Below are 11926 nucleotides of genomic sequence, written 5' to 3' on the forward strand. Positions count from 1 at the left end.
CCCCGCGCCCCGCCCAGGCGGCCCCGCCTTACCTGGCCCGCCCCGCCGCTGCACTCTCACCAACGCCTCGCTGTGGGCGCCCCGCGGCAGCGTGCGGCTCAGGCGGAGGCGGCCCGACGCCCGCTCCAGCTCCACGTGGGCTGCGGGAGCCGCCAGCTCGAACCAGCTGCCGCCGGCCTCCCGGTAGCGCGTGTCCGGCACGGTGAAGATGGGGTCCCCGGGCCGCGCCCCGGCCGGCACCCGCGCCGTGTAGGAAATGGAGCCGCGTCCCGGCGGCTGCTCCGGGGCCAGGAGCGAGCGGGCCCTTCGGGCGCCTTCTCCCCGCACCGCCAGCTGCAGCCGCCGCGCCGGGCTCCGCAGGGGCCGGGGCAGGCCGTGGTCCTGCGCCGAGACCCGGAGGCTGAGCCTGCGGCGCCCCAGCAGGGAGCCCACCGTGAGCACCTGCCCGCTGCGCGGCACCACGAAGAGCAGGCGGCTGCCGGCGCCGCCCGGCCACGAGCGGTAAGTGAGCAGCGCGTTGGCCCCCTCGTCCCCGTCCAGGGCGCGCAGCCGGGCCACCTCGCTGCCCAGCGGCGCCAGCTCGTCCACCGCCAGGGGCGGCCCGGCGCGGAGGCGGGGCCGCTGGTCGTTCCGGTCCAGCACCCTCACCCGCACCAGCGCTCGCCGGGAGGAGCCGCCGGCCGCGCCCGGTCGCCGCAGAGCCAGGCTGTACCGCGCCCGGGCCTCCCGGTCTAGGCACGCGGCCGTCCGCAGCAGCAGCAGCCGCCCAGGCCCCAGGTGCAAGGAGAAGCGGGAGGCGCCAACCCCCTCTAGCGCCCAGGCCCCCGGCGGCTCCCCAGGGCCCAGCAGCCGCCGCAAGGGCACCCGCAGCCCCCGCACCCGCGTCCCCGCCGGGCTGTTCTCCGGCACCTGCCCGTAGAAGCGGAGTAGGCGAGGAGAGCTGCGAGCCGGGGGCCCCGCCGCCCCGCAGAGGAGCTGGAAGCCGCTGCCGGCCAGGAGCAGCAGGGCGAGCAGCATCCAAGCGAGGCACCGGCCCCGCTCCGGGTGCATCCCCCTCCGGCGGCGGTGCGGGGCCGCTGGCAAAGCAGAGAGCATCGGCGGGCGCTGCAGCTTGCGACCCTGGCTCCAGATGCGGAGCTGACTGCCCTGGCAACTCAGTATTCCCGCTGCACGTGGAGCGCCCGCTCCGCCCCTGCCCGGCGACCAACCACGACCAGGGCGGAGCTGACGTCCTGCTCTAGAGCAAGCAATCCCGCGCCTTCGGCCAGGGGAGGGAGCTAGCCAGCCAATTCCCCTCCTCTGAGCTACAACGTGAACCCTTGAAGTGGCGGCAAGCGTGGCCAAACGGCTACCAAAGAGGCATCTGACTGAACCCCTTAGTTGCTTTAGGTGTAATGAATCAGCACCAGAAGCCAGGAAACAGTGGTCTCAGTTTACAGCAAAGAAAATTTAGATCGGTTAAACAGGCAAGAGAACAAGTGTCATAATTGGACAGTGAAATCAATTTCACGCTAATACCAACCAAGGAGACTCTCTTACCCACCTTCTCAAATGCCGTTCATTTATCTGTGGTGGCTTCTCGTGTGCAGGTTACTAACAGTCCTTCAGTTGATATGCTCATTAATTCATTAACAATCAGGTTTAAGGAGAATTTTGTCAGATCACAAAATTCTATTCAGTGATCATAGAATCATAGATCCATAGAGCTGGAGGAGACCTGAGAAGGCAGGACCAATCCCAATTAAATCAATCCATCCAGGGCTTTGTCAAGCCAAGACTTACACACCTCTAGGGATGGAGATTCCACCACCTCCCGAGGTAACCCATTCCAGTGCTTCACCACCCTCCTAGTGAAATAGTTTTTCTTAATAGCCAACCTGGACCTCTCCCACCACAATTTGAGACCACTGCTCATTGTTCTGCCATCCATCACTACTGTGAACAGCCTTTCTCCATCCTTTTTGGAACCTCCCTTAAGGAAGTTGAAGGCTGCTATCAAATCCCCCCTCACTCCTCTCTTCTGCAGACTAAATAGACCCAACTCCCTCAGCCTCTCCTCATAGGTCATATGCACCAACCCCCTAATCATTTTGGTCGCCCTCTGCTGGACCCTCTCCAATGCATACACATCCTTCCTGTAATTGGGGGCCCAGAACTGGACACAGTACTCCAGATATGGCCTCACCAGAGCAGAATAAAGAGAAATAATCACATCTCTGGATCTACTGGCAATTCTGCCATCCTGACATCGAGCTGTTGATCACTACCCACCAGGCCCAACCTTCCAGCCAGTTTTCTATCCATCTTACCATCCATTTATCCAATCCACATTCCCTTAACTTGCTGGCAAGAATATTGTGGGAGACAGTATCAAAAGCCTTGCTAAGGTCAAGGTACATCACATCCACTGACTTTTCCATATCCACAGAGCCAGTTACCTCATCATAGAAGCTAATCAAATTGGTCAGGCACGACCTGCCCTTCATGAATCCATGCTTACTATTCCTGATCCTCTTAGAAGTGATTCAAAATGGATTCCTTTTTGAATCCATGATTTTTCCAGGGACTGGGGTAAGACTGTCCGGCCTATAGTTCCCTGGATTGTCCTTCTTCCTTTTCTTAAAGATGGGCACTCCATTTGCCTTTTTCCACGACTCCACGAGATCTCCACGACTTTTCAAAGATAATGGCCAAAGGCTCCTCAATGACATTTGCCAACTCCCTCAGTACCCTCAGATGTATTAAGTCCAGACCCATGGACTTATATACCTTTAGCTTTTAAAAATAATTCCTAACCTGTTCTTTTCCCACTAAAGGCTGTCCACCTTCATCCCATATTGCGTCACTTAGCGCATTAGTCTGAGAGCTGACCTTGTCCGTGAAGACAGAGGCAAAGAAAGTATGAAGTACTTCAGCTTTCCCCACATCATCTGTCACTAGGTTACTGCCCTCATCCACATCCTCTCTGATCACCTTCTTCTTGCCAACATGCCTGTAGAAACCTTTCCTTCAAATCCCTTGTGAGTCGCAATTCCAATTGCGCTTTTGCCTTCCTGATAACTCCCCTGCATTCTCAAGCTATACATTTATACCCCTCCCTAGTCATCTGTCCAAGTTTCCACTTTTTGTAAGCTCCCTTTTTGTGCTTAAGTTCACCAAGGATTTCCCCGGTAAACCAATCTGGTCTCCTACCATTTGCTTCTCTTGCTGCGCATGGGAATGGTTTATTTCTGTGCCTTCAATAAGGCTTTAAAATACTGCCAGCTCTCCTAGGCTCCTTTCCCCTTCATGTTAGCATCCCAGGGGATTCTGCCCATCAGTTCTCTGAGGGAGTCGATGTCTGCTTTTCTGAAATCCAAGGTATGTAATTTACTACTCTTTTTTCTTCCTTTGGTCAGGATCCTGAAATTTACCATCTCATGATCACTGCTTCCCAGGTTGTCATCCACCTCTACTTCCCCTATTAGTTCCTCCCTGTTTGTGAGCAGCAGGTCAAGCTGCGCATGGCCCCTGGTCGGTTCCTTCAGCACTTGTACCAAGAAGTTATCCCCAACATTCTCCAAAAACTTCCTGGATTGTCTGTGTACTGCTGTATTGGTCTCCCAACAGATGTCAGCGTGATTAAAGTCACCCATGAGAACCAGGGCCCGCGATCTGGAAGGTTCTCTCAGTTGTCCAAAAAAAGCCCTCATCTACCTCATCCACCTGATCCAGTGGTCTATAGCAGACACCAACTACATCACCCCTGTTGCTGCTATCTCTAAATTTAACCCATAGATTCTCAACAGTCTTTTCTCCCTCTAAATACTGGAGCTCCGAGCAATCATACTGCTCTGTTACATACAATGCTACTCCTCGTCCTTTTCTCCCCTGCCTATTCTTCCAGAACAGTTTATACCCTTCCATGACAGTGCTCCAGTCATGCGAGTCATCCCACCAAGTCTCTGTTATTCCAATCAAATCATAGTTCTTCGACTGGGCCAGGGCTTCTAATTCTTCCTGTCGTTTCCCGAGCTTATCTCATTTTTGTACTAGCACCTTATATAACCATTTGATCTCCCTACTTTCTCCATCCGAATCAGGGGTCCTCCTTTCTTGCTCATTCCTCGTGATTCTTCCCGGTGTCCGTCTTCCTCACTTACCTCAGGGCTTTTGTCATTGTCTCCCAACGAACCTAGTTTAAAGCCCTCACTAGGTTTGCAAGCCTGCCTGCGAAGATGCTCTTTCCTCTCTTGGTTAGGTGGATCCCATCTCTTCCTAACAATCCTTGTACCCGTAATAGAGTCCCATGGTCGAAGAAACCAAAGCCCTCTCTCCGACACCACCTGCACAACCATACATTTATTTCCTCAATTGGACGATCCTTACCTAGACCTTTTCTTTCAACCGAAAGGATGGATGAGAACACCACTTGTGCTTCAGATTCCTTGATCCTTCTTCCCAGCTCTACATAATCTGCTGTGACCCGCTCAAGGTCATTCTTAGCCGTATTGTTAGTTCTTACATGGAGAAGCAGGAAGGGGCAGCGATCCGAAGGTTTAATCACTTTTGGAAGACTCTCAGTCACATCCTGAATGTGAGCTCCTGGTAAGCAGCACACTTCTCGAGACTGCAGGTCTGGATGGCAAATGGATGACTCAGTCCCTCTTAGAAGGGAGTCCTTGTCCACCACCATCCGTCGTCTTCTTTTGGGGGAGGTGGTTGTGGAACCCCCATCCCTAGAATTACTCATCCCATGCCTTCCAGTACATGGTGTTCCCTTCTGATTTCTTCCCTGAGAGGTCCCTGCCAAAGCATTCTCCACCGCAGTGCCTGTGGAGAGAGCCTGATGGTGGCTTACTTACCTATGTCCACCTTCTCCTTTTAGAGGTTACATTCTGCCAGTTTCCTTCTTTGTCCTGTACTGCCCTGACGGGCTCTTCAGCCTGCTGTGCCTGCAGGATTAAAGGTTGCCTTCTGTCGAAGAAGTCTTCATCCTCTCTGATAAAACTTAGGGTCGATGCTTGGGCCTCAAGTCTTCTAATTTTTTCTTCCAAAATGGTGACCAGCTTGCACTTAGTACAGATGAAATCCTTTCTTTCTTCTGGGAGGAAAACAAACATAGTACATGCTGTGCAGGTAACGACAGCAGATCTATCACCATCCATACCTGCCTTCCTTCTGAGAGATTCCTCAGTTATTAAATGCCTCCTTGAAGGGCAGGAGTGTAGTGAAAAGATTGTAAAGACTGGGGAGTGTATCTTGCCCCCTTTCCAAACTCCCTGTTAACAGCCCCTGTTTGCAAGCTCCCTGGTCGCTGACTCACAGCTTTATAAAGCCCTGAACTGCCTCATAGACCCGCCCCCTGATTAAGGCTCAACCAATGAGCAGAGGCTTCTAGATTTCAAACCCTGATTAGAAGCTCACAGCTTCCACCTGCCAGCCACAGCACACATTCCGTGGGGGGTGGGAAAGGAGAAAACAAAAAAACAAAAACCAAAGAGCGAAACACAAGCTAAACACAGCAAGAAAATCACAAACACACACTACAGACAGCCACTTCCCTCAAGGGTCTTGTATTAGCTCTACTTCCCCTATTAGTTCCTCCCTGTTTGTGAGTGTTCTTTGAAAAAGAAAGCTAACTGTAGCTGTAGTGATCGGAACCAGTGACAATTCATTTAACATTGACTTCCTGGTTGTAGTGTGTGGTACTTCTTGCTTAAAAAAGAAGTATAATGCAGCTGCAATGTTTTTTCTTATAAACTCTGTGTTCCAGCATTCTTAGCAGCCTCTAAGATGCTCTAAAATTGGCTTTGACAATGACTGGCTTCTGCATGTCAATGCAATCCAGAGGTTTGGTGTTTTACAACTTTTACATGAAGTTCATCAGCATTGGCTTTGCTGATCAGTATGGCAAACCAAGCTACTCCAGTTTTACCAATTGTAGCACTGGGAAGCTTTCCTTTCTTCATAAACTTTTTTTATAAAGTACACCAGTAGCTGTTTTTTGGTAATTTCAGTAAATGGGAAGTTGAACTGACAAACACCAGAAACTGCCTTTAGATTGTGGGGGCAATGTTTCTTTAGTAGGTAGCTGTATTTGTGCTTTGGGCTGTATTGGATGTGGACAAACATACCACTCATACTTTCAGATGCCATGTTGGTATACTGCGTGTAACTAGTTGACCATTGGGGAATGCAATGGGAAAGGTTTAGGCAGAGAAGACAGACCCAGGTACCTTCCTACCTCCTTATTTGTGTTAATCAATATTTAGATAACTTACAGGTATTTTTATATGTAACAGGGTTGCCCAGGTGGTGTCCTCTTGTGGCCCATCAGAGCAAATGTGACAGATGTTTGTGTCCAGCAACCGTCTGTGATCCCTCTTGGTCTGGTCAATTCATCTGACAACTCATCAGGCTGGCAAGCAAGCTCTGACTCAGGGCTTCAGTTCGGGTTCTCTCCCATCAAAGCAGAAGATGCTGTGGTTCTTCCTGGTCAGCCCTTACCTAGGCTCAGTTGCCTTCTTTTGACTCCTGTTTCCATGCTTGACATTCACTGCAGGTGTAGCAAGCTGGAGCCCAGTTGGGTCCTGAGGTTCTTGCTAACCTTTTCATTGCCAGCATGAAGCCTATATACTGTCCCATCACATGGTGCTTGACCTTAGGCAGCCATATTTGACAGCTGGGCCCACTTTGCACTCACGCTTGGGGGTGCTCAGATTCCCTAGTGATAAGTGCAGTCTAAATGCCCAGAGAGAGTAAAGGAGGTGTCCAGGGACTGTTTCCTTGGAATACCATTGGCTGGAATTCCAACTAGTCATGGGCCCAGCTAATGTTTCCCAGTGTCACCAACTCTTACTCTTTCATTGTAAGTCTCACTGGTTTCATTGTAAGTCTCACTGGTTATGTCTACACTGCAGGCTTCTTGCGCAAGAACATCCATTCTTGCACAAAAACTTGCAGAGCATCTACACTGCATGAACATTCTTGTGCATGAAAATTTACAGTAAAGTGTAGGAAAACAGGGCTTCTTGTGCAAGAGTTACTCTCTCCCCACAAGGAATAAGCCCTCTTGCGCAAGAGCTCTTCCACAAGAAAGCAGTGTGGACAGGCAACAGGGGTTTCTTGTGCAAGAAAGCCTTAGAGCTAAAATGGCCATCAGACCTTTCTTGCACAAGAGAACATCTACACTGCCATAGATGCTCTTGCGCAAAAGCACATCTCTTCCACAAAAGCAAATGGCAGTGTGGACGCGCTCTTGCACAAGACTTTTTCCACAAGAACTCTTACACAAAACAGTTCTTGTGCAAGAAGTCTGCAGTGTAGACATAGCCACTATGTTTTGTGTTTCTCCTAGAACTCCACATTCTGGAGTCAAGTGATTCAGTGAAAACCTCAGTTTTCCTTAAAGCAAAATTAGTTTTCTAGTCCTAGTAGGTGTGAAGAAAAGCTGGGACCCCTCCAGGCTCAAACACCAGGTGCAGGAAAAGATCCTAGCACTTAAAAAAATCTCATAATTTTAAGGCAATCTGAGGGTTTTTGAACATTTGAGGCTGTTCATATGGTTTTCCAGAAACTCCTTTATGTTCCTACACACATTCCAGGGCCTCTTCATGCACTCAATCACTGTGAGCTATTTGTGTTTCATTTACCAGATTTCCAAGAATTTAATGCTTACAACTTTCGTTCTCCTGACTTGTATCCTTCAGTTTACATGGCTAGAGCCCTTTTATTGAGTTGCTGTATCAGATGTTCCTTTAGGGTTGTCCACCCTCTTCTCCTACTAGTGTCTAATTCCTTCTCTCCCCTTCCCACTGTCAGGACTGCAATTGATGGCACCATGTCTGCACTCCCCAGCTGGTAACCCCACTGCCTATGCAGAATGTAAGCTTCTACTGTCCCCGCACCATCAGTTCAGACCTCACCTCCCAGCTTCCACCACCAAGAAGGGAGCCAGTCTTGGAAAGGACTGAAATTCAGGAGCAAGCTGGAGATTTTCGTGACCTTATGAGCCTGGGTGTACCCCAGGCAAAGGTGCAATCCCTCTGAAATGCAAATCAGATTGTGAATGTGATGTTCTGTGGTGGGGAGAGGAGAATATGCACAATCTCTCTCACACATTGAAAAGCTAGACCTCATTTGTCAACACTCAATGTCAGTGATCTAAATTTAGAAATCTATTTCCTCCCTGATGCACACATGTCATTCCTATTGATATGCACATGAGGAAGAGAACAAACCCCCTAGGCTACATAATAGCCCAGTGGCCTTTCTTTTACTTAACAAACAAATGCATCTGATTGCAAAATAAAAATATACACAAGGACAAAAGTGTACACAAGGGCACAAACCACAACAAACACCTGCCCCCCCAAGAGATACCAATATGAGTAGGGCACATTTGACTAGAATCATTACCAATAAATGATGTTTCTGCATCTCTACTGCATCTGTCTGGAAGCCGCTTTTGTCAGCCAGAAGCATCAGTCAAATTGAGATAAAAATTTTGGCACCCAACTGTGACGGGGTGCAGTCACAGTAGACATGTTAGGATTGTTTCCCTACTGTGCTGATTATGCCACTGACACCTGCCTCCTCTCTCTCTCTGGGGCTAGGTCTACACTACAGCTTTTTCCGATAGTTTTTTCGGAAGAGGCTTTTCAGAAATGTGGCCTGTCTACACTAGGCCAAATTTTGGAAAATCCCCCTCTTTCAGAAGATCCCTTCTTCGTCATGGAACGAGGAAGACAGGGCTTCCAAAAGAGCGTGTTTGTACTTCTGCAAAAAAAGTGGAACAGCAAATGCGTTCCCTGGATGAGGCGTAATTTTTCTGGGATACTCCGGTATCCTGGAAAACCCCTGCAGTTAGGGTTGCCAGATGGTTTCAACAAAAATACTGGACACACTTGACATTACATCACAATCTACATTACATCTTATTTAGAAAATACCAGCCATTTATATTGTCTCGTTTATATTTTCTCAATTTGTTTCCCAAACAGAAAGCACAAATACTGGACTATCCAATTCAAAACCGGACACCTGGCAACCCTACCTGCAGTGTACATGTACCTTGGGGCTCTCCATCACTATGTACTGTGAGCCAGACTCTGCCTTATTGGGGGGAGAACGGAGAGTTGTGGTTTCTGTCCCTCTGAACAGCAATGCAGAAACTGAATCACTTCAGCTCTGGAAGAATGCAGCTCTAGGGCACAGCTCCCAGGAAACCAACCCTCTAAAGGGATAAAAAAACAAATAAATCCATCTTTCTCTGAGTAAATTTTACACAAAGAAAGCTCATGAGGATATTCACCCTCTTTATTAATGAAAGAGAGATAGGCACACTGGTACCACCTAGGAAACAATTACTTACTCTGGGCCTACATAAAAACACTTTTGCTTATACAAGTGCAGAGAGTAGGATTTAAGTGATTGCAAGTGAAGACAGATCAAAGTAAGTTACTAAAGAATAAAAAGAAAATGCATAGCTAGTTCTAATTCACTGAAAAAACAGTATTTGTTCTAGGCATAATCTTCCAAGTCAGAGACAACCTCTTTTCTCTTGAGGTGGGATCCTAGCCCTCATTGGAGTGTGTTATGCCAGCAGAAGACAAAGGGTTGATAACTTCCCCTTGCTTAAATATTTTTTCCTCCAGGGAGGAATCTTTTATTCTACATTCCCTCTTCCATGGAAAAATGCCTGGATCAAAATGGAATCCTAATACGATGTGGTATGGTCAGGTGCCTTACTAGTCCAGTCACCTTTGATTTACTGGACAAACAAAGCTGTTTACAAATTGTTAAGTTGATCATCAAGTCTTTACGGTTTGGGGAGGGGGAAGGCACCAGTAATGGCTCTCATTAGCACATTTAAAACTATAAACAGTCCCACATTTCATATTTCTAACTTTACACAGAAGAATGATACATGCACCAAAATTGGATATGCAGATCCAGCAGATTGTAACATAAATATTGACAGGTTACATGAGGCATTTTGTTCAAAGCATCTCTGAGGGTACGTCTAGACTACAGGGTTTTGTCGACAGAAGTTTTGTCGACAGATACTGTCGACAAAGCTTCTGTCGACAAAGAGCGTCTAGACTACATTCAGTTCTGTCGACAAAGCAAGCTGCTTTGTCATCATAACAGTGTGGACGCAAAGGACAGTTTAGATGCAATAATGCCTTCTATCGACAGAACTCTGTCGACAAAAGGCATTATTCCTCGTAGAATGAGGTTTACCAGCGTCGACAAAACTGCTGAGTTCTGTCGACGTTATGTCGACAGAACTCAGCGGTAGTGTAGACGCAGGTTTAGTTTTGTCAACAAAAGTCCACTTTTGTCGAGAAAACCCTGTAGTCTAGACACACCCTGAGTTATGCATATTTATATTCATAAGCCAATTTTCATAAAGTATGGGGGGCATCACACCAGCACGCTCCATTACCTCTTGGCTCTTCCACATTTCCTGTGTCATGCTTCAATGACTTTTAAAGAGGGAAGGCTGAAGGAAGAGCCAAATGTACAGCAATTTGTCACAGCAATAGAGACTAAGTGACCAAATAAAAAAAGTCCAACACATAACATGCAACAATATTAGGATGGCCATATTTCCCTATGCTGAACACGGGAGACCTAGTAAAATTACTCATACTCAAGCAAATTCAATGGCAGTCAGTCAGAACTGTGCAGTACAAAGGTTCAAATTAACATCAAGTTGACTGAGCCCCCATTAAATACTGGGTAACTGGAGTCTTTTTATTTACCTTCTTTATCTTTAAGGTTTGCACAGGGAATGATGACACACGCATTCCTTACATCTCCTTCACACAGGGATGGGGGTGACTGACCGACCTGTCCTAACCATCCCTACCCAGTGCTTTCTGCCCTCCATGTGTAACTGGGCCCCAGAGACAAACCCACCTTTCCTAGTGCCTAGCATCATGTCTTCTTCAGGGAACATGAAGGGGGTATGCAGGGTCACAAGTTCCCTAGAAACCATATTGTTTATGAATATGTATGTAACCTGTGGATCTTTGTGAGGTGTGAATGAGAAATACCCAACTAAAAGGGCAGTTTAGGATCCGTGTCCTTTTAAGGCAGACAAAGACTCTGCAAGCAGATCACTGAGAAGCTGCCAGAAAATCTCTCTCTTGGACAAGATGTAATATCACAGCAGAAATCTGGGAATAGCTTAGGGAAAGTAAAGCCTCCTGCAAATCCAAAGGGATCTCCCGATGAACATCATGGTTGAGTCTCCGAGAAGCTGCAACCTGGCCAGCACTCCAGCCACCAGCAAAATCAAAAGTAATCTACACCGCGCTTGCAGCCTGCCTCTAAACTGCCAGCATGAATGCATGTCCTTACTCTCATACATCTTTACCAATATACAACCCCAAAAGCAATACTGCTCCAGCCCACCCTTTGTCTGGGTTTGTTCCTCAGAAAGTCTGAGGAAGTGCAACAGATTCCAATGGACTGGGGGTGGGAAGAGGGATAACCTGGCCTATGTTTTTCCAGAGGTCATCTCTTCCTTCCCTCCCACCCCTCTTGCTCCCATATAGTTAGAAGCAGCTAGTCCCTTCCTGCCCACACAATGTAAAAAGGCAGCTAACACTTCCAAACTGCTGCTGGCCACTGACATTTGCCAGCTGCCTCCTGTCCCCTAGCTACAATGTGGGCAGGCAGGGATAAAGCCCTAAGGCTGCATTGAGCACTGGGGCCCAGGGAACCTGACTGCAGGGGCTTCCACCAACCAGGCCAGAGAGGGTGCCTAGGAGACAAAGCAACCCCTGAGTTCCCTGGGGGCAGGACCTAGGGCAGGGAGCAGCACATGAAGAGGGGACTAAGCTCCCCTGCCTGGGAACCTGTAGGGTTGGGTTGCAAACAGGCTAGAAATAGCTTCTTCCCCATCACTGCAGAGCCTAAACAAGGGGTGGAG

The 11926-nt window shown here is 48.5% G+C and overlaps 1 protein-coding gene across 1 annotated transcript in view; it reads right to left on the minus strand.

Annotated features, from left to right (window-relative positions):
- LOC102445849 (neural-cadherin-like) overlaps nt 1–11333 on the minus strand; it is a 106062-nt gene extending 94729 nt beyond the window's left edge. The window contains exon 1 of the mRNA XM_075920359.2: nt 33–11333. Coding sequence (XP_075776474.2) covers nt 33–1095 — 1063 coding nt within the window. The 5' untranslated portion in view covers nt 1096–11333. The remainder of the gene's footprint in view (nt 1–32) is intronic.
- Between the last annotated feature and the right edge of the window lie 593 nt (nt 11334–11926).

This window comes from Pelodiscus sinensis, chromosome 2, assembly GCF_052426305.1.
Source record: "Pelodiscus sinensis isolate ZL-2025 chromosome 2, ASM5242630v1, whole genome shotgun sequence".
Classification (NCBI taxonomy): Eukaryota; Metazoa; Chordata; order Testudines; family Trionychidae; genus Pelodiscus; species Pelodiscus sinensis.